Source organism: Coptis chinensis, chromosome 4, assembly GCF_015680905.1.
Source record: "Coptis chinensis isolate HL-2020 chromosome 4, ASM1568090v1, whole genome shotgun sequence".
NCBI classification, from domain to species: Eukaryota; Viridiplantae; Streptophyta; class Magnoliopsida; order Ranunculales; family Ranunculaceae; genus Coptis; species Coptis chinensis.
The window spans coordinates 106,102,709-106,126,355 of NC_141459.1; the positions used below are offsets into that span (position 1 = coordinate 106,102,709).

The 23,647-nt window shown below is 38.1% G+C and overlaps 1 protein-coding gene and 1 long non-coding RNA gene across 2 annotated transcripts; one reads left to right on the forward strand and one right to left on the reverse strand.

Moving 5' to 3' along the window:
• The first annotated feature begins 4,469 nt into the window (after nucleotides 1–4,469).
• On the forward strand, nucleotides 4,470–5,123 carry LOC147506670 (uncharacterized). Its single transcript, XM_086605813.1, has one exon. It carries the CDS (start codon nucleotides 4,470–4,472, stop codon nucleotides 5,121–5,123), a length of 654 nt encoding a protein of 217 aa, XP_086461939.1.
• A 10,370-nt stretch (nucleotides 5,124–15,493) lies between these two features.
• On the reverse strand, nucleotides 15,494–16,570 carry LOC147506671 (uncharacterized). Its single transcript, XR_015193852.1, has 2 exons — nucleotides 16,261–16,570; nucleotides 15,494–15,846 (listed from the first exon to the last, which is right to left on the reverse strand). It is a non-coding gene; the product is annotated as an uncharacterized LOC147506671 (long non-coding RNA).
• Between the last annotated feature and the right edge of the window lie 7,077 nt (nucleotides 16,571–23,647).

Sequence of the window (23,647 nt, forward strand, 5' to 3'; positions counted from 1 at the left end):
TTGAATCCAGTCTAAAAATAGGGCCGGTGGCAGCACAAAAATATATCTCTCCAATTATACGGTCGGTGGTAGCACTAAATAGTTCATTAGTAGGAGTACATTCTTGCATAATTCAAGGAGATACATTGTCCAAAAACTTAAATTGTGATCATTTTAAATGGATTTTTCTTTATTTCACATGCTTTATCTTTTGGAATAACTCGCTCGACACTAAACTTTACAAAAATGGTATGTTAGAAGTTGCTCTTAGGGTCAAGTGGGTGATTCCGATGATGGACCAAAGAGGTTTATATGTTTTTGAAACTTTAATTAATAGTATTTGTTACCGCGGACCCCAATTTGTGTTATGACTCCCAAAAAAGACGATTATTACAAGTGTGCCATTGGTTTCCAAAAAAAAAAATTATTACAAGTATGCCATTGATTCCCAAAAATTGAATTTAAACCCCAAACTTAAACGACCCGGCTAGATGGTTTTGGACTAGAATCCCAAAACGACTTGGCCACACAGTTTGGGACTTAGTCCAAACGACCGGCCACACCGTTAAGAGCCCAAAAACGTAATCTTTGAATTTTTTTTTCAAAGTTCAAATCCCAAACGACATGGCCACACCGTCTGATCGAGTCCAAAACGATGTGGCCATGTCGCTTGGGATTTGACTTATAAAAAATGGCCACACCGCTTGGACTTAGAAAAATCCCCAACGATATGGCCACACCGTTTGGACTAAGTCTCCAACGATATGGTCACACCGCTTGGACTTAGTTCAAAAACGATGTGGCCATGTCGTTGGATTTGAACTTTGAAAAAAAATTCAAAGTTTTGTTGTTTGGGCTCTTGACCGGTGTGGCGGTCGTTTGGACTAAGTCCCAAACGGTGTGGCCAAGTCGATTGATTCTTAGTCCAAACCCACCCCAGCCGATCGCTTAAGTTTGGGGTTTGAATTCAATTTTTGGGAATCAATGACATACTTGTAATAATTGTTTTTTTTTTAGATTTTTTGAAACCAATGACATACTTGTAATAATTGTTTTTTTTGTGGGAGTCCTATGAACACAAATTGGGGTCCCAATAGGAATAGGACCCTTAATTAATTGGTTATATTTGATGCATCAAGTAAATGAATCGAGCTTCGACCTTTTGTGCCACTCAATTAGTTGTCTTGGAGCATGGCGAGTTGAACAAATTTTTAGTACCGCTTTAAAAAGCATGTCAAGCCTAAACATACCGATCATATATGGTTTTGTTGGGAATTAGATATTACACTAATCTCGACTAATCCCGACTAACAACAATTATCTTCAAGATTTTGGAATCAATGATAAAACAAGAACACCAATACAACCACTAAAGCAACAATGAAAAAGCATAGAATAAATAAACCCAAGGAACTTACATGGTTTGGCAATTGCCTACGTCTACACGCACACCAAAATCCACTATAATCAAAGAGTTGTTTACAATGTCACAAGTCTCACACAAACACCAATCTCTCTCTCACACGCACAAACTTTTGGTACTCACAAATTTATACTATTGCAATATCACAATCTACTCACAAATTTGGCTATTGCCTTATACTAACTATTGCTCAAATTAATGTACTCGCTACGCACCCCGTACACTATGAGCTCTCTTAGTTGTGTCTTCTTAATTCACTAGTCTCATGGGGTATTTATAGACTCCCAATTGGTGAAAGCGTATAAAGAACCAATTTGGTATTGGTTTCCAAAACCAATTTAGACTTCCAAGTCGTGCTGAAGAAAGACATGAATTGGTTTCCAAAACACAATTCCAAAGTTATGCGAACATGTGCTGGGGGTGCTTGGTTTCCAATTCCAATTTGGAAACACCCACGTAATTAGGCTCTACAAACATAACAATCTCCCACTTGGAGACTGATAACCAATATAAATTAACTCCATGCATTTCCAATGCATAATGGTGCACTTCATCCACGATCTTCAAGCTAGAAGACCAAACTGCTAGACATAGCTTCAGCTCCTCAGTAATCATTGTCTTTGTCCATTGTGAGTCCCAAATTTCTGCAGTAGCTCCCCATCAAAGACATAACCAAAGAGTACTTTTCCTGCGATCAACTTCACCTTGTAAAGTCTCAGATCAATATACCTTGTAAGTACACATCACCCCTCACGCAAAGCACCACTTAGATACCGCAATAATATTCACTTCACATCCCAAGATTGCTTGCCACGATTGACCATCAACCTACTAATAGCTCCCAATCGCACGGGAAATATCCGGATCGTGCAAACTATGTACCATTAAGAATTGTGTCAAACTACACAAGCACTTTCTCAGCTTGCATACTATATTGTCTCTACCCATCTTAATGAAACACTCACGTTGCTGTACACACATCTCTTCCTCTTGGTCATCATGGAGGAAGACAATTTTCACATCTAACTGCTCAATGTGTAAATCTTCTGCTGTAACAATGCTCAACACTGACATTGTAGTATTCAGTTTCACAATTAGAGAGAATATCACTGTGTAATCATAAACGAGGGACTTCATCTCATTCTTCATTGCAAGCTCCCACTCACTTGCATCATCAACCTCTAATGCTTTATCATAGAACTGGGGTGCACTACCATCAGTACGTGGCAATAATACTAGCGGTTCTCTGTTGATCAGGTAAGCAGCTGTGCTAATGGCGTCTACCCAAAATTGCTTGGGCATCCCTGCTAGCATATGCATACACTTAGCTCTTTATGTCAGTGTTATGACCATACATTCTGTCACCTAGTTTAGTTGAAGCATCCTTAACAAAGTATATTCCATCTGGTGGTACACAACATTTTAGCTGGTCAGAATCGCTTAATTCCATATTGATGCTTTTACTCACAATCTTCTTAATTCGACTTTCAATAGTGAGATTCATAATGAACTTGATTTTGTACTTGGTTACTCCAATTGGAAACATATTTATTCTATGGAAAGCAATAACAGGAGTAGCTCGATGGACAATGTTAGTACCATCCACTCTCAACCACTCGTGGCAGACCACGTGTCCAGACTAGCTACAAGCAGATTGTGCATACGACATAAGGTCAGGTCGTCCAAACGACCTATGAAACGTAACCGCTGCAAGCTAGTCAACAGCATCATTAATGATAGATCATTACCAGAACGGAAGGAGTAAAAACAATCATCAAAACAGCGCAAAAGGAGGATCTATACTTATAAAATGAGGCATATTCTCCATTCTCAGAGGGGGGGGGGGCTCACATTCTTACCATCTCCAACTCAATCACTCAATATGAACTACGTCTGACTTGATTCCAATTCATCAAAGAATTGGATACGTAGACAGCTCAAAACACCGACCTGAGTTCAGTCAAAGAGGGGGAGTTGCCAGAATCATATTTGGGTGTGCCGCGCTTCAAGGGGAAAGTAACTAGAAGATCCACTCAATCCTTAGTGGATAAAATAAAAAAGAAAGCATCCGGATGGGCTGGCAGAATGCTTTCATTCCAGGGAAGAATAGTGATAGCCCAATCAATCCTTTCAAGCATGCCAATACACAACATGGCAGTGTATAAATGGCCGGCAAAGAGCACGAAAGAAGGAAATGAGGCCATTCGGAACTTCATATGGTCGGGAGATCCCACAAAAAGGAAAGCAGTCACTCTAAAGTGGGAGGATGTCTACAAACCCAAAGCCGAGGGAGGGCTAGGCATTAAAAGGTTGGAAGAACTGAACAAAGCACTGCTCTTCAAACTGGCTTGGAGCTTTCTGTGTAAGCAAGATGACTGGAGCAAATTCATGACCACGAAGTTCACGAAGAAGAACGGAAGTATTCTCACTTACCATAAGCCCTCTTCAGTTTGGCCGGGGCTAAGGGCTGCTCTCCAAGACATTAAATCCTACACTGGCTGGGTCATCGTCAATGGACAAAGTGTGGATTTGTGGAGGGATAATTGGGCTGGACAATCCATCATGGAGCTAATGCCACAAGTAAACTGGACGGGTTTCAAAGCTACTGTAGCGGATGTCATTGTAGGCAACTCTTGGCGCATACCCAGCTCAGTCATCAACGTGTTCAATAGGTTCGGGATGGACCTTTCAAGTCTACCACCCCCAAGTGGGGAAGAGGACTTAAGGATATGGAAACCTGAAACAGGTGGAAAATTCTCTGTTCGGTCGGCTTTTGAAATGACTAGAAAGAAGAAAACTAAAATCACATGGCACAGGAGGGTCTGGGCACCACACATTCATCCGCGAGCTGCTAGTCTAGCTTGGAAGCTCATCAGAAAGGTTGTCCCAACAGATGACCGCATCAGGAAAACCGGGGGTTAAACCGGGTCTCGAGGTGTCATTTCTCCAAAGAAGAAGAGAGGAGTCCGGTCCAAAGACATGCTATGGACCGCACGACAACTAAAGAGCTATGGGCTTGGGTCAGCCGGTCCGCGTTTGAACCGCAACAACCCATCAATTCACATTCATGACCCTTATAGGACTCTCCAAAGGTCGAAGCCCCATTGTCCAAGACCTCTGGAATGCGGCTGTTGTTCACCTTATGGTGCAAATCTGGAAAACTCGCAACAAAATTCACTTCGATGATCTTCCAATGAACTTTTGGCATATGAAGAAGTCTATAGTGCAGGGAATTAGAGTGACACATCTGCTTTCCAAGGGCAGAATGTACAATGGTGTCCAGGACCTCCGAATTCTCCGCAGACTCCAAGTGAAGAGCAAAGGCACCCCACTCCAAGGTATCAAAGAAGTACATTGGTATCCACCTATGGGCTCGGTCATCAAATGTAATACTGACGGGTCAGTTCAGGGCGTCCCAACTAGAGGGGGTGCTGGTGTAATTTTTAGAAACAAGGACTTAGCAATCATGGGGGTTCTAGCAGTTGGGCTCGGTGAAGTTACCTCTTTTCAAGATGAGTGCATAGCTATTGTCTACGCAGCGGAGAAAGCTAAAGATATGAAATGGAATAGAATATGGATAGAGGCGGACTCACAGGCGGCGGTCACGACATTTTCAGGGAATGACATACCATGGTCACTTAGAGCCCGTTGGAAGCATGCAACCAGGAACTTACAAGAGCTTAAAGTCTCACATATCTGGAGAGAGGGCAATTTTGGGTGACTTTCGGCAGCCAAGAAGGGCTCTTCAATGCCTTTAGGAACCATCTCATGGTGTTTGAGTAGGCCTGACTTTGTAACCAGTATAGAAAGTCCTTTTAGGACTTACTATAGGTTTGAGTAACTTCGGTGTAAAGGGATGTACCCCATTTTCTCTTCTTCCTAATAAAATTCCTTATTTGCGTGCAAAAAAAAAAAAAAAAACATCTTATACAAACCATATTCTCCGAGATTGTAAGGTCATGACTAAAATGTACCTCTACATTGGCATTGTCTGTCGGTTCGTCTTCTTGAGAAAAAGCATCCAAACCATTTTCTCAAACCCACGAAACTTAGTAAAACCACCATGGAAGGACAACTCAAAGCTTTAGCTGATCAAATGAAAACTCTCCATGATTCTTTTACGGCAAACACGTCATTGAAGTTTCCATGACGTTGGTGTGGATTATCAATGACGTCAAGCGAAAAGTCAGCGTTATAAGAGATAAGTTTACATTCAACTATCTTTCATTTATACTAATCTTTAATCTTTGGATCAGTTCGGATAATCTGTGCATACTTTTATGTTGCAAGATATTCATAATATGGCCTATGGAATTATCAGGAAAATCATTTTCTACCATTATTTATATCTATGTCCCTCCACCTCAATATTCTTCATTATCACACATATGTCTAATTGACCTAATGTGACATTCAACATTAATTGAGCATTAAGAAACTATTTCTTATACCAGCTGGGTTTGAGCTCAATTAGTTATGTCACAATTTCTTAATACATAACTCCGTAGAGTGGTGGATTATTTATTAGAATTCGTGATTCAAGACTTCCTACATTCATTACCCAAAACGTCAAGTCTAGTATATGAATAGACATTACCTTTTAACGCCTCAAAAGTAATAAATTTGAGACACAATGGATTTTCACAATTTATCAAGTCTAGGGAATAATTGGGAGAGTGAGATTTGCACACTAACCTTAATAATGAATTTATAGTGTGTTCTCAATTTGATCCCCTCGATTACCCGTTGTCATCGATGTGCACAAATATATAAACTTTTAGAGTCATACTCAAATGATTGAGATATCATCATCCTATCATATATAGCGCTTATGTATATTACAGTTGTATAAGTGAACTATCCGACTTCACCCCTGATTGTGAGCATTCTAGCTTAGGTAAATAGATACAATCAAATCTCCCGCCACATGACTCTTTATATGCTTGATTGTACTAATTCTATTACCCATGGAACTTATGGTTTCATCATATGATATTAATTCACCCATATGCATAATAATTAAATTTGTGTATTTAATTAAACATCATCATGTATAAATAATAAATATTCATTGGTTTGGTAAAGGCCAAATATCCCAACAGTATAGTACTAGGTGGCTCCCGAAATTATTTGGAAACTTGTCTGGTTATGATTGGGCTTGGAGCCTTCTTCAATGTCCATATCCAGTCCAGTTTCGCTCACATTCATTCCCTTCCCATATTTAGGCTTCCCATATTTAGGTGAATGTGAAAGGTTGAGACAAAAGTTAGGTTTTGCAAGGGACGAAGTTGTTTGCACTTCACCTACTTTATATATACTATTCAATTCAAGTACGTAATATGTAGAATAATCTATTGAAATGTACAAAACAATATAACTCTGTGCAATGAGAATAGTTATGATCAACCAGAATCGTCTAAACTATCCAACTCAGGAAAGCTCTACATTTATGACTTTCAACTAAAATCGCTTGTTCTTATAGTTTGTTATTTGTCGTTGTAGCAATTAGTTGTAGATTTGTAGTTATGGTGAATCCAATCAAGTGATGGGCTGTCAATAAGGATCAACCCGGCCAATATTTCGGTTTTTCGTCCCTAAGGCCTTTTTATCATTGTGCAACGGAATCATGTTCCACTAATTTTCCTTCAAAACTAATACACTGTAAGGGACCTCCTCATCAGGCACATGATTCGCACGCGCTACGACTCCTCGCACACCCGACTGCAGCACTCGGTGATGATCACTCGGAGTCACCCTCGTGACATCACCCCCGTGGGCGGATACGGAGATTATTAGAAAGAGGAGGAAAGCGAGGGTGATGAAGAATGAACGGTAGGTAATTTTGGAACTTTTGAGGTGGGACTTAGAGAAGTGAGGTGATTGGGTTTATAAACAGTTGGTTTTGAGGAAGTTGTGTGTTGTAAATTGTGCTTATGTTCTTTGGTTTGGAGAAAATGAAATGTAGTTAAAAACGACAGTATGACACGGCCGTTATTTAGAAAAGTTAGTGGATCGGGTCTGACAATATATACTTCAAGAAATGCTAATAAGCAACTAGTTAAAAATATGACTGTTCAGAAACTGGGTTAGAATGCTTGTGTACCCAAATTCACAGCCCAATTCAAAATATTATTGTTCGTCTTCTTGGCTCCACAAGCTGTCATGACTACTGATCGTAGAAGTTACTCCAAATTGACTTGTTGTTGACGCATATTTCGACCATTCATTTAGGTCCAAATATCACAAAGAAGCTTATAGGCTTTAGCACAAGTGTACAACTGTCTTAAGTGCTTAACTATTTAAGACGGTAACACCAAGAAGACTATTGTTTTCACTTACGAGCTAGCCTAGTTCATTTCTGGAAGTCAACCACCACCGAGTCACCGAGATAGACACAAGGTTCATTATTGGCATTAAGATTCGCATTACCCAAACATACAAAAAGCTTCATTCCTGGTCTAAGAATCCCAAAACTTCAACAGACACACACACAGTGACAAAACCAAAATTCCAAAAATTCCATCGATCATTAAAGAGGTTAACTTGACATACTAAAATACTAGTAAGTGCCTCGTTTTGAGGGACCTAAGACAACCCCCTCCCCCGGTGGAGCTGGAATTCGGGTGGGGCTTGAGCCTGGAAAGAGTGGTTTCATTTGAGACACGAACTCACTTATGTTTTTTCGTAGCCCCGGATAGACACAATCACAATCCTCATGGCCAAACAAAATACATTGATCTTCCTAAGGTAAATCCAACATGTTGGAATTAGTAATTTTAGATCTAACAAATTTGGTTAAATAGGGTTAGAGTTTAATTAATTAGAAAGTGGTGTGATTTGTGTTGGAGTTATCCTTCACACAAGGAGAAAAAGAATTTTGCTTGCGTGCAGAAGCCTGGGTGCGACCCACGCTCAGAATAGGTTTGCCCAAGGCGCGACCCACGCTCATGCCTTGGTCGACCTCCAGTACTTTCAGCGCGACCCACGCTCATGTCTATTTTCAGAAGAATTCTATTTTTGTGGAACTGCGAGTTTGCAATACAAGTCGGGGTTTTTGGCAAAACCTAACTAAGTTAGAAGACACGAAAATACACAGCACAAGAGAGAGAAACCCAATCTTGAAAGCAATCAATATTGAGAGATAACCTTTACAAAGATACAACCCTGTAAAGAGAAAGGAGTAATTTAGTAAGATGAGAGACTATAAGGAGTAATTGTAATCTTTCTTCCTACTTTATATAAGGACTAGCTCTTGTAGAAGTAGGCACCATTGGCCGAACCATGGTATATCTTTGTGTTGTGGTTTACTTTTACTGTTTTACATTATTATCTGTTGTTAATAATTGTTTAGCGAGTTGGGCATGTTAGTTTGGTTGTAGGGAATATTTAGATTGTTGTCTGGAGTTGAATTGAGTTCAAATACAAATTATCTGTGAAGTGGGGAATCGATTGGTATTGGTATTAACCCCAACAAGTGGTATCAGAGCCTTGGTTAGATTAGCCTAGGGTGTTATCCAAATCTTGGTCGGAAGGTGTTTGACAAAACTCCTGAGAGAAGATTTGAGTTTAAATAACTTGTAGAAATGGACCATTCCATGAATACTCGCATGACTAGTCTAAATAGGAAGAACTACACCATTTGGAAAGCCAAGATGGAAGACTTGCTTTATTGCAAAAGACTTGGCACAACCCATTGAAAATGGAGGAGAAAAAACCGAAAACGGTTCTTTCGCTACCGAGCGGGCAAGCTTGTGACGAAAAGGCAATTGGGTATATTCGACGATGGATTGATTGATAATGTCTTTCACCATGTATCCCAAGAGACTACAACTTTTGGCTTGTGGAAGAAACTTCGAAAACTACATGAGAGGAAGTCGGCGGAGAAACAAAGTCTGGTTGTTAAGAAGTTTGCCGACACAAAGTACCAAAAAGGTTCTTCAATGTCCGAAAGCATCTTAACGAAGTCTGAGAATACCATCAATCGGATGTATTTGATGAATATTAATTTGGGAGATGAAGTTGAGGCTTTGTTTCTATTAGGCTCTACCCAAAAGTTGGGAGAGCGTTAGCGATCTCTACACCCGGAGGCGACTAAGGATGGAATTGTTACCATGGATATGGCTACCGCGTTTTTGTTGAATGTGTTGAATGAGGAGACTAGAAGGAGTTCAAAAGGCAGCTCCTCTCACTCAGAGATTCTTGTCATAGAGAAACGGGGGAGAAGTAGATACAGAAAACCATCTCGTTCTAGAGGTGATGACGGAAGTAAATCTAGGGGTAAAGCTAGAACTCTTAAGGCAGAAAGGCAATGTTACTATTGTGCCACCAATGACCACTTCAGATATGAGTCTGACGTAACAATCAAGAAGGATGAGAAGAATAACTGTGTACATGAAGACATGGTGTAGAGGAACGAAAACACAGGTAGAGATACTACCGCACTAGTCGGCGACCTAGTGAGAATCAGGTCGGTGTGGTGGTGTGTTTGTCTTTAGTACCTCATGTTAGGATGCAAAGTGGGTGATAGATCTGAGGAGCATCCTATCACGTCACCGCGATAGGGAATTCTTCACTACTACCTACGGTGGTGAATATGGTGAAGTGAAGATGGAAATAACAGCATGTCTCGAAGATTATAGGCATTGGTGATGTTTATGTAGAAACCAATGTCGACTACACCTTGACACTCAAGGATGTAAGACATGTCCCCGACATTCACTAAGCCTAATTTCGGGCCGGAAGTTAGATGACGATGGCTTTGTAAACTTCGTTTGGTAACGGGGCATGGAAATGGCGAAAGGGTTCCATTGAGCGACCGAAAAGGAAAGAAAATTTGCTCTTTTACAAAACACAAGCTAGTTTGTGTAAAGTAGAAGTGAATCTTGTGAGAAGAAGAAGCTTCCTCCAAACTCGCGTCACAAGAGATCGTGTCATATGGGCATAAAAGGGATGGAAGTTCTTGCTAAGCAAAAGGCCTTGCCAGACATCAAAGGTACACATTTAAATACATGTACTCACTGTTTGGTAGGAAAGCAACACAGGGTGTCTTTCAAAAGATTCATGTATCACAGAAAGGACAATGTCCTCGAACTAGTACACACAGACTTATGTGGTCCTATAAAAGTAAAGTCCTACGGGAAGCTTCATACTTCGTGACCTTCATTGATGATGCGTTAAGAAAGATATGGGCATATAGTCTGAATACCAAAGATGAAGTACTTGGCGTGTTTGAGAAATTTCATAGCATGGTGGAAAGAGAGACATGGAAGTTGTTAAAGTGTATTCGCTCAGATAATGGGGGTGAGTACATTGGGCCGTTTGAAGAGTATTGCCAAAGTCATGGGATTAAGTCATGAGCGCACCGTTCCCAAGACACCGCAACAAAATGGAATATCGAGAGAATGAACTGCATACCATTGTAGAGAGGATGAGATGCATGCTATCTCACTCTAAGCTACCTAGAACTTCTTGGGTAGAAGCAATGCGTCAAATAGTGCATGTGATCAACCTATCACTGTCAAAGCCTCTGAATAGTGACTATCCAGAGAGAGTATGGTCAAGCAGAGATGTTGATTATGGATACTTGAGGGTATTTGGCTGCAGAGCATTTGTGCATATTTCGAAGGATGAGAGATCCAAGCTTGATGACAACGCCAAGTAGTGCATTTTTCTGGATTATGGAGATGAAAAGTTTGGTTACAAACTCTATGATCCGATTAACAAGAAGGTAATCCGAAGTTGAGATGTTGTGTTCCTGGAAGACCAAACCATAGCAGACTTTGAGGAGGGTGAGAAGCTACATGCTTTCACCAATGATCTTGTTGATTTAAAACCAGAAGTTTATACTGTGGAACGTGCAAAAGACATTGATAATGCAGGGAACCATGAGTTTAAAGCTCATGATGAGAATCATATTGCTCATGATGGGATAAAACCTATTAGTATAGAAGATGCAGATGAGATGCATGAACCACCACCAGAGCAAGCAGAAGTGCATCCTCTTGAGGCACCAGCAGATGGGGCAAGGAGGTCAATTAGAGAGAGACTAGTTTCAACCAGGTATCCACCACATACGTACGTTCTATTATCGGATGGTGGAGAACCTTTGTACTATCAAGAGGCACTTGAAGGTACAAACAAAGAGAAGTGGTTGAAGGTCATGCATGACGAGATGGATTCTTTACATAAGAATCACAATTATGAGTTAGTTGAGAAACCGCAAGGATGAAAAATTCTCAAGAATAAGTGGATATACAAAGTCAAGCATGAGGAGAACAATCCTCACCCAAGGCACAAAGCTCGTATTGTTATGAAGAGATTCGGTCAGAGGAAAGGGATTGACTTTGATGAGATTTTCTCTCATGTAGTGAAGATGACTTCTATCCGGGTGGTATTGAGTATGACCGCAAGTATGAACCTAGAGGTTGAGCAGCTAGATGTTAAGACAACCTTTCTTCATGGCGACTTTGAAGAAAATGTCTACATGGACCAGCCAGAGGGGTTTGAGGTCAAAGGCAAGGAGCACCTAGTATGCAAGCTGATAAAGAGCTTGTATGGGTTGAAGCAAGCACTGAGATAGTGGTACATAAAGTTTGATTCCTTTATGGCGAAGCAATGATACAAGAAGTTTGCTTCCGATCATTGTGTGTTTGTTCAGAGATTTCCAGATGGAGATTTTATAGTGCTCTTGTTATATGTAGATGATATGTTGATAGTTTGCCCAAACATCAACAAGATATTCAAACTGAAGAAAAACTTGAGTATATGAAGGATTTGGGTCAAGCAAAGCAGATACTTAGGATGCGGATCACTCATGACAGAAAGAGTGGGAAGTTGTGGTTTTTCATGAAAGCTACATTGAGAAGGTGTTGAAGATATTCAACATGGATCAAGTGAAGCCAGTCAGTTGTCCACTTGGTGGCCATTTCCGCATGACCAAAGAGATGTGTCCAAAGGGTAAGCATGAGCAGAGTCAGATGGAAAAGATTTCTTATGCATTCGCAGTGGGCAGCTTGATGTATGCAATGGTGTGTACAAGACCAGATATTACTTTCGCCGTTTGTGTTGTAAGCCGTTTTCTGTTAAATCCGAAGAAGGAGCATTGGGAAGGTGTTAAGTGGATATTGATATATCTCAAGGGCACTTCAAAATTGTGTCTGTGTTTTGGTGGAAGTAAGCCCTTATTTGAAGGTTACACCGATCAGATATGGCGTGATGATGTTGTGCTTCGATGAAGTCCACCTCCAGTTATCTGGTTATTTTTGTAGGGGGAGTAGTTTCTTGGCAATCTAAGTTGCAAAAGTGTGTTGCCCTCTCCACTACAGAAGCCGAGTATATTGCAGCCACTGAGTGTTGTAAAGAGATGCTATGGATGAAGAGGTTCTTCGACGAACTAGGGCTAAAGCAAAAACAGTTTGTAGTTTTATGTGAAGGTCAGAGCGCCATCCATTTGAGCAAGAATCCGAGTTTCCATTTTAAATCCAAGCACATACATGTGCGTTATCATTGGATTAAAGAAGTACTCAAAGACAAACATTTGTGTATCGAGAAGATCCATACCGACAAGAACGGGTCGGATATGATGACCAAAGTCTTACCGAAAGGTAAGTTTGATATTTGCTGTGCTACTATCGAAATGGTAGAAGACTCCTCCTGTTGATTTGGAAATTGCATGGAGGTATCTCCCTCACTGTTCGGGAGGGGGAGATTGTTGGAGTTATCCCTCACATGAGGAGAAAATGAATTTTGCTTGCGTGTAGAAGCCTGAGCGCGACCCGCGCTTAGAATAGGCTTGCCATGCCAGCTCATGCCTTGTCAACCTCCAAGACCTTCAGTAGCGACCAAGACTCGACTTGGCCTTGCCCAAAACCACCCTTCGCCATGTCTATTTTCAGAAGAATTCTACTTTTGTGGAACCGCGAGTTTGCAATACAAGTTGGGTTTTTTGGCAAAACCTAACTAAGTTAGAAGACACAAAAATACACAGCACAAGAGAGAGAAACCCAATCTTGAAAGCAATCAAGATTAAGAGATAACCTTTACAGAGATACAACCTTGTAAAGAGAAATGAGTGATCTAGTAAGATGAGAGACTGTAAGGAGTGATTGTAATCTTTCTTCCCACTTTATATAAGGACTAACTCTTGTGGAAGTAGGCACCATTGACCAAACCATGGTATATCTTTGTGTTGTGGTTTGCTTTTATTGCTTTAAATTATTATCTGTTATTAATAGTTGGTTAGTGAGTTGGGCATGTTAGTTTGGCTGTAGGGAATATTTAGATTGTTATCTGGAGTTGAATTGAGTTCAAATACGAGTTATCTGTGTAGTGGGAAATCGATTGGTATTGGTATTAACCCCAACAATTAGCAAGTATGAGTTTCCATTAGTGTTGGAGTTATCCCTCACATGAGAATGAGAAAGAGGAGAGAAACTGGTACTGTTCGTGTGAAGAAGTTTGAGCGCGCGCGTGCTCAGATTGGCCTTGCCCAAGGCGCGCCCACGCCCTTGCCGTGAAAAAAGAAGATAGTTTCTTTTTCAGCCTCTCACGAAACAAAGTTACTGGACTTTTAGGTTTGAGGAAAAATAAGAGAGTGCGCCCGTGCTCATGCCTAAATTTGCAGTTTCTATTTTGCTACAGTAATCGTGAAATTTGTTTTTACTATAGAAACATAAATAAGGTTTTGGAAAACCAAGTCTTGAATAGAAACCCAATTTTGAGAGCTATCAAAATTGAGAGAGAACCCTTGCAAAGAGAAAAGCTTGTAAGGAGAGAGGAGTGATCTAGTAAGGTGGAGAGACTTGAGAGGAGTGATTGTAATCTTCCTTCCCACACTTATAAAAGGATTAACTCATGTGGAAGTAAGCATCATTGACCGAACCACGGAACATCTTTGTATTGTGGTATGTTTTACTTTCTTTGCATTATTATTATTTGTTTGTGATAGTTGTTTAGAGAGTTGGGCATGCTAGATTGATTGTAGTGTGAAAATTTAGATTTTTGTCTAGAGATAGTAGTTGGTCTAATTAAGTACAAGTTATCTTAGTAGTGGGGATCGAATGGTATCGTTGTTCCCAACAATTAGGAAACCAAGTTGATATTGTCAATACATGTAATATTAGAATTAGGTTGGTACTAGAATTTTCTAATTAGTAGTTTAGTAGGAATTAGTAATTGGAGAAACTATATATATATATATATATGTGTGAGTGCCTAGATCAACATTAGTAAGAAGAAGTGAGAGAATAATAAGATAGATGCATTGTTGAAAAGAAATGTATTGGTATGAAGTGGTAAATTCTTTTGTTCATCATTGGCTAGATATTTGCTACTATTATGGTCATACATATAAGCACAAATAGTCTGTTTTTAGAGATTTTCCAAGAAGTATATTCGTTTCACCAACGATACGCGGCCAGCATAAACTTCAGCTCCCCTAGTAAAAATCTCGATTTTTCTGAAGCTTTTGTTAATCAAAATCTATTATAAATGTAAAAATCAAACAAACTTATCAATATTTTCAAAAGGTGGATAAAACTGTCAACAAATAAATTGAACTGCTTAATTTTTCTTGAGAATTGAAAAAGCTTTGAATTGCGGTTAAATTGATTTTAATTTGCAAAACAATTTATGAATGATTAGAATTTTTAAATACCCTCGAGAAATATCATGGGTCCATCACTGCAAATAACCTAGGGTCCTAATAATGAGATTTGAGCTTGAGGCCTGCTTTAATAGCGACTGAAAATGAAAGGATCTATCTCACTTATAGTATGGATGCTTAGACTGACTAATACTGAAATCAACTTAAGCATGTACATAAATTAAGTTCACTTAAGAAGGTGCCTTTGTTTCTGTTTTTCATATCTTGTAACAACCACGAACTCGTACACATCTGAGTGCTTACATTTCTCATATTTTATGTCCCTCAATTCAATAATGCTAAAATTTATATATTCCGGGAAGTATCATCTGTCTTGCAAGTTGCAAGAATCTTTCTTTCAATGTCATATTATATTCTTGCATATAAACTCTTGTTGTAGGCACGAAGAAAAAATATATAAAATCTAACGGAATTAAAGTTGCATTCCATGTAGAACATATATATAACATTTTATCTCTGCATATTACAATCATAAAATCAGAAACAACATATTACGAGCTCAAACTAATGAGACTCAAGCTTTGTTGCAACTGCTGTTATTCGAGTCTACACAGTGAGTATATTCATACCACACTAGTGACCCATACGTATGTACACTAGTCTTTCTAGTTATGGGGTTTGGTTTCGGATACAACATCCATAGGTTCTCCAACGTAATTGCAGCAACGGCAACAGAAAACACCACAGCGGCGGCAACATCCACTCCGGCACCTAATAAGGCCTCCTCCTTCTTCTCCTCCTCCTCCCACATACTTAGCATCCTCAAAGCTCACCTTGTTCTCTGCAAACGAAATAGGAGGGGAGTTGTCAGTGTCTACGACTGTATTGCTTAATATAAAATCTTTAGCGGATACTGTATGTACTATGATGAAATTCTGAGAATGAATATATATAACTTAGTTAAGATTTAAGAGTTATTACATAGTACATACTACTAGAAGGTGGACAATTCAGGTATGCTAGGAGCCTAGGAGCTAGGTAGGCCGCCAAGCACTTTGTCTTTCAGTGAGCCAGTAAGGTATATGTATGTACTATGTTATTGTGTACGCAACTCAAGTCACTACTGTGTTGCTAACAGCTATATTGCTAGTCTCGTAGACGTACATATTTTAATATCATAGAAATTTCAAAAACTTGGTACAAGACGCGGTAATTAGTTTAATTAATATATCACGTATATAATAATCAGACTCACTAGTTTGAGCTTCAGCTGCTGCTGCTTCAGAAGAAACCAGAAGAACAACAGCTAGGAGGAATCCCATAACAAAAAAGGCTTTTAAATGAGACATTTTTCTTGAAATGTGAAAGACAACAGGAATTTGGATGAGAAATAGAATATGTGAAGTGCGCTCCTAATTTATAGAGAATTGAGTATGGGATGAATGACTCAGCATGTGATGATGTGAGGATGACGGAATTAATATATCATCCACTTGTGATTTTGTGAAATATAATTTATATCTTGTGGGCCTCCCAGGCAGTGAATTACATGCATGCAGGGAATTATCAAACCTCAAGACCATTACATGCATGCAGGGAATTATCAAAACTCAAGACCATAAGAATGCATGTGCCGATGTGCGTGATAATCTGGACTAAGTAGTGAAGTTACACTTGTCAATGCCATATGATCAGATAGATTGAAATGGTTATATCTTGCCGACATCCTGATCAATTGAAGTAATTCATGATTTTGTTTATAAGAAAAATGTCAGTAGAAACCTTGGGTTGACGCAGCCCTCAAGCATTATCGAAAAAAAAAAAAGACGCGGCCCTCAACTCCCCGGCCTTGATTGCTTAAGACGTGTATGTGTGAAAATGGGATACTTGTCTAACCTGTGTGATAATGAGAGGGGAGAGTGAGAAATAATAATCGAACCAGAAAAGAAGTTGGGGAAAGAAATAGATGGAGAATACGAAGAAACAGCCAAGATGAGAGCATTAACGACGAAGAAATAATTTTCCATTACTTTATCGAAAATGCTAGCGGGATGTTGTACCAGGCTAACAGCCTAATCAAGTGAAGCCATGTTACAAATGAAAAACTTGTTACTCTTTCATCCAGTTCTTTCTCTTTTTTCTTTAGTTAAAAACAAATAAAAACAAGTCAAGAAAAACAAATAAAAACAAAACAAAAAGAAAAACACAAAGCATTAATTCTCTTCTTCCCACTGTTGTTAGTAGAAAACCACTTATCCCTTTCAATTTTGCTTAATCAAGTCATTAATATAAGGAAAGAAAACAATGAAAACCAACTGGCAACAATACAAATTAAAGTTGTATTTTTCAAATTAAAATCCTATTTTTCTGTTGAAAGCAATACAATCATTTGGATTTCATCTAGAAAATGAGCGATCTTGCATGCATACTGAAAGATATTTTTAAAATTATGCATTTTTGATAAATATTATTTAGTAGTGGTGAAAGTCATGACTGTTTTTGGGCTACCATTGTCGTTCGAGTCGAAGACGAAGAGACATAACCATGGCTGGTCCAGTTGAACAAGATGAATTCCTTGGTTTCCTGATCTTAATTATCAGATGCCAATATATATTTGAGACACAACCATGCCAATATATATATATATATATATATATATATATATATATATATATTTATATATATATATATCCTCTTTACATTAACAATCCAATCCCCATTTTATTTTATTTTTCATTAATTTATGGATTGAAACTACCATTTTACTCTTGTAAAAAGACAAAATAAAAAAAAAAAACAAAAAATAGCATGAGTTGCAATATTAGTGTTTGGCAAGGGGTAAAATTGGAAAAAAATTAATGGCGTGATGAATTTACTGTTGAAGCTCTAGTTTTCTTTATAGGAGTTAGATAAGCTAAAATGTGAATTAGAATGAATGAGTAGTAACTTTCTCTTGTATGATGTGGCATTAGCATATTGGGCTGTTAACTAGATACAAGATAGTAGCTGTCCTGCTAGTACTACTCTTACTTTATTAGTTTTGTTTCCAATACTATTAGTTTAATTTGTCTCTTTGAAAAAAAAAATTAGCCAATTTCTAGTTTTACATTTAAAAAAAAAATTTTATGGGCTAGACAGACCCAAACCCAAACCTGTATTGCTAAACTCTATTATACATCACTCCTTCTGCATCTTCTTTCAAAATAACAGACAACCTCTCTTCTATAGGTCCTATATAGTACATTGTGCTTCTTACATCCATATTACATAGCTTAAGTTGTTACATAGTCCATTGCTCTATTACCTTCTCTATAGATATGTTGGAAAACAATGCTCCCGAAGAACCACAATGGCCTTTAATGGCTAGTAGCAGATATTGGCAATACCATAGAGTAGACTTCGATACCATTGATGATATTAATAGCTCGTGTAGAATTTGAATTGACTATCGATGTTGTGTCAATGATTTCGGCCGCTTGTAATCCAAAATTTCAATTCCTTGCATCTCTTGGATAAGAGCGGACCTATGCTTAGACATCCCAGTTTACCTTGGTCCCGGGGTACATGGTAACAAATAAAAAGGAGTTGGCTTCCCATGGGTTAGGTATGATATACAGATTATGAAATTTAATTCAGTTTCCATTCAGATCCCAAAAGAACAAGAAACGGAGATTTTGAGGGTGCTTCACTATGGAGAAAAGCTTTGGTCCTCGGTACTTAGGACCGAAATCCGTCCTAAGCGGTTCCATACCACATATTTATTTTCCACATTAGCAACTTCACAAAAAGTCCTCAACAAATTTTAAAAAGAAACCAAAAAACCAGTTCAAATGTGTGGTCTGAAGCTGTTTAGGGCGAACTTTGGTCCTGAACGCTGAAGAACGAAGTCTTTTACGATAACCCTTCATTATATTATGCTACTTTTCGTTGGCAGCTTTTGGCTGCCATCTATCGTTGTTGTGGGGGTAGGGTTCGACATATCTGTACCTCACATTTTCAGTTATAATGAAAGCTAATTTACATATCTCCCAAGTCATATAGGTAATAGGTTGCATGTGTTTGGTTGGTTCACATTAGGAGGCTATGTGGATATTTGAAAATTCAAAACCAAGTTTTGAAAAATTGATATTATTTGAAAATTTCGGATATCAGATTCTGATATAGCTATATCCAGTTCCATCCGAAAAACTTATATTTATTATGAATTTTAATTTATTTGCTTTTATAATAAAAAATAATAAACTAATGACATAAAATTATAACAATAGAAAAGTAGTACTAAAATGAAAATATATTTATTTATACTATATGTTTTATAATGATAAAAATAACAGAGAATGGGCTTGAAGCCCAATGTTCCAATTTAATTACATCAAAAAGACACAGCTTTTTCTAATTATATCAAAAGCCCATCCCGGTCCATTCGTTGGCAATATTACACAATGGTCCCTTAAACAGAAATCAAAACTAGACAAATATGCAACATTCATGTTGCAGTCAACAACATATACAAATTTCGAAATCTTAGTTCCCCAAATTAAATCCAAATTTTGAAACCCTATTTCCCCAAATTTCGAAACCCTAGTTCCCCAAATTAAACCCAAATTTCAAAACCTAGTTTCCCAAATTAAACCCAAATTTTGAAATGAATAACCCTAATGAAGAAAAAAGAAAAGATTCAAATGATAATATGCAAGCAAACACAAGATCTACTACAAAAAAAAATAAGAACAAGAGGGTAAAAAGGTTAGATACCAAATTTCACTGATAGTTTCACAATTTTGATATAATAGGATTTTCATTTTATGAAAAATTGGTTAAAGTGTATTGAATATATTCACTGCAATATGAGTATTGCATCGAATATACTTGGATTTTCATTTGCACTGTCACTTACCACTGCAATATGGATGTTGCAATGTCAAATCCCAATGCAACATGGATGTTGTAGTATCAAATCCCACTTTAACATGAGTATTTTGGGTCGAATGCAACATGAGTGTTGTTTGAGGTTTAAATTGGTGATGTTTGTTTGAGTTTTGAGGCATGTTTTCCACTGAAACATTCATGTTGCAGTCGTAATTGGTTGAAACAAGTTACTAATTTATTAGTTTTCTTTTTCAATTCTGCGCAGACAGGGAAGGACGCTAAATCTAAATTGAGCCTTCTGAAACAGACTAAAGATGCAACTACCTCAACGAGCAAAAACCCAAAAACGAAAGGCAAAGAAAAGATAGAGGAGAAAGGTAAAGAAAATTTGGTGAAAAGCGAGTTGTTGAGTTATAGGTCCAGTTTAAAGTCAATGATTGAGATTATGGATTTGATTAGAGCTGATATAACGGAAGTGCATAAGAAAAAGATGATGGATACACCGTTTGCAAATCTTTTTAGTGTCTTTATTGAAAATAGGGTGAATGTTGAGACCACAATAAAAGCAAATATTGATGTTTGGTCAGTTTTGAAGACATACTCGGGAGTAGATGATGGGTTTAGTGTTGGGGGTAAGATTGTTAGATTTACCCCGGAAGATGTTGCATTGATTTTTGGGTTACCTTTGGTAGGGGAAACTATGGTGTTGTATCCAAAAAATGTAGGAAAGAGTAACTATTTGGAGTTTATGAAAACCTACTTTGGAGGAGATGACGAAATCAAATTATTAGGAGTAAAGAGTGAGATTACAAGTGTTGTGAAGAAGATTGGGATGGAAGATGATTTTGTGAGGTTGATGTCCTTATACTTGACTACGACAATCTTCTTTCCGAACCCAACAAGAATCAATTGGTCTTTTGTTCCTCATATTGAAGATTTGAATGGGATGAGAAGAATCTCGTGGCCAAAAAGTAATCCATCGGAGTTGATGGACCGGATAAGGCGTAAAAGCGACAAGCTCTCGACGGTTTTGGTTGTGTTGTTGCACTTTTGGTAGGTTTCGTTTTATTTTGCAAATGAATTTTGTTTCTAATACAATCCCTTTTGCTAATACTTTTGTTTCAAATTGCGGTATTGGTTGTGTGAGCATACAAAGATAATCACACCAATAAATGAATTTGAATATCTTTGAGCCTAGAGTCCAGTAGGTGGAGCTTAGATGAACTCGAGAAGCCATGGAGAAGTGTCCTCCTCTAAAGAGATGGATCCCGAAAATGTAAGTGTCAAGGTTATCCACCGCAACACCGCAACATGGTCAAATACCAATCGCAACATAGATGTTGCCGACGTCAGAACTCATACTACAACATGGATGTTGAAGTATCAAATACCACTACAACATGGATGCTGCACTATAAACTCATACTTTGCAACATAGATGTTGTAATCGCAGCCTATGTTGTCAAATCAAATGCTATTGCAACATGGATGTTGCATCAGAACTCACACCTATGAACATGGTGTTGCATCAGAAACTCACATCGCAACATCCATATTGCAAGATTACATTGACATCAAATAAATGAGATTGCATGTTAGTTTTGAATCTTAATTGTGTTTTTTGTGCATCATTTTCAGGTATTAGTCGAATTGGGTACTAAATCAAGCAAAGAGGAAAAGTTGTTAGATCTCAACTTCAAAGTTAAAAGAGAAGTTATTTCATGCGAATTGAAAATGAAAATCTGAAAAGGTTAATTGATGAATTAAGAGATAATCAGAAGAAGGACAAGGAAGAGATCGAAAATCAAGAAGGAGGTCCAAATTTTGGATGAGGAGAATAAGAGGTTGAAGGAGGAGAAGCAATTAGAGATTGTGCGTCACGATGATAGTGTCGCAAAGTTTGAAGAAAATCAGATTGGCAAGAGAGGGCCGGAAACTAAAAAGAATGAAGAAATAGGTTCATTGGTCATAAGGGTAAAGAAGAGAACAATATTGGAAACAAGAAAGGAGAAAAACCCCGACGGTGATAACAAGAGCCCCAAAAAGAGGAGAAAGGCCGAAGAAAGAAGTAGATGCCATACCTATAATTGTGGATGAGTGGCCTACTCCAATAGTGGACCCAATGTCATTAAAAATGCCTGGTGTCACTACAAGGATGGCATGCCCTTATTTGGAGAAAAATGAGAAAAAGATAGTTGAGCAATTTTTCAAGAATGCAAAACCAGAAAGTAGTAACAAAGCTTAAAAATTATTGCTTTTGTTGATGTGTTATCCTAATGCGTCGAACTTTAATAAACCTGTTTTTCTTTCCTTTTGTTTATTTCAAGAGCACTATAGCGTGGGAAATGAGTGGAAAGAGTTAACACTCAGTGCATCGATGGTTATGGACCTCATGTTGGGAAGATTCGTAGATAGTCAGGTAATGATAACAATTATAGCTTGAATTTGATTAAGTTCAGTAGCAAACATATAGATGAGTTTTGTTTTGCACTGGATATCCCAATGCAACATGAATGTTGCTCTGTTACCTCGCATGGCAACATGGATGTTGCATTGTTACAATGACATCAAAAAAATGAGATTAATATGATAATTAGATGTTAATAATTCTTAGTATTTCACTGCAGATCATTAATTGGTATGGTCGATATTTGCAAAGAAATGTCAAGGGAGCTGAAAAAGAGACATTTTTCTTCGATTCTTGTATTTGGGTAAAGTTTGAACTTGTACCGCCCCTTTTATTCTCCGCAAAATATTATTTTACAAGGAATACGCCTAACTTTATACTTTCATTTGTATTCAAGACCTATGTAAGGGACAATCTCACTGCAAGTGTGGGAACACACTTGACTTTTGAGATAGAATCTTTTGAATGATGACGCCACCTTATACTTTTTCCCCATGATTCATGGAAAGTACAAGAATGACAAAGTGGGAAATCATTGGACTCTACTCGTTTATAACACAATCTCAGACAAATGGACTCACTACGATTCAATGGTTCCAAGAAATAGCAAAGAAGGCATTTGCTTCAAAGATGCAGAACAATTGGTGAGTTGAACTTAAATTTTGAAATGTAAAGTTGAATTGTGTTATCTAGTATCTAAATTATTGATTTCACTTATATTGCAGCAAATCCGTGTCTCGCGAGTGATCAATGACAAAAGGTGTATGGAATGCTTAAAATTAATAAACCCTAAGGCAACGATAAGGTCATCAGTTTGCACACAACAAAATCTAGAGTCGTAAGTGACTTATGAATTACTCAGCTCACTTTTGTTGTTAAATTTTGATGTAGAGTCGTAAGAGAAAGGCTACTTGTGCCCTTTGTATACGGTATACCGAACCTTAGTTTGGTGGCATGGAATCTGCATATTAAAATGTGATTTTCTTTGCGCATCCTTCGATGGTTTCTCTGAAAATGTGTGGGGTGGTTGATGCTTTCTAGAATTTATTGTTATAATCTTCTCGGCTTACTTTTGTTGTTAAATTTTTATGTAGAGTCATAAGAGAAAGGCTACTTGTGCCCTGGAGTAGTATGAATGTTACACTAACTGTTCTTAATTTTTTATGTGGCAGGGCTGATTGCGCACTCTACGTGTGTCTCTTCATGGAAACTTTGGTAGCCAAGGAACAAATGCCATATGTAGTAGGAAAGGAAGCTATGCATCGCAACCGGGCATCCAAAGCATACAAAATTTTGTCTGACAAACCATATTGTTGGGTGCCGAAACCTTAATGCAACATGAATGTTGCACTGTTAACTCATAATT

Excerpts from the sequence above, each read along its gene's own strand:
- LOC147506670 (XM_086605813.1), top strand. The coding sequence starts at position 4,470 with ATGACCCTTATAGGACTCTCCAAAGGTCGAAGCCCCATTGTCCAAGAC.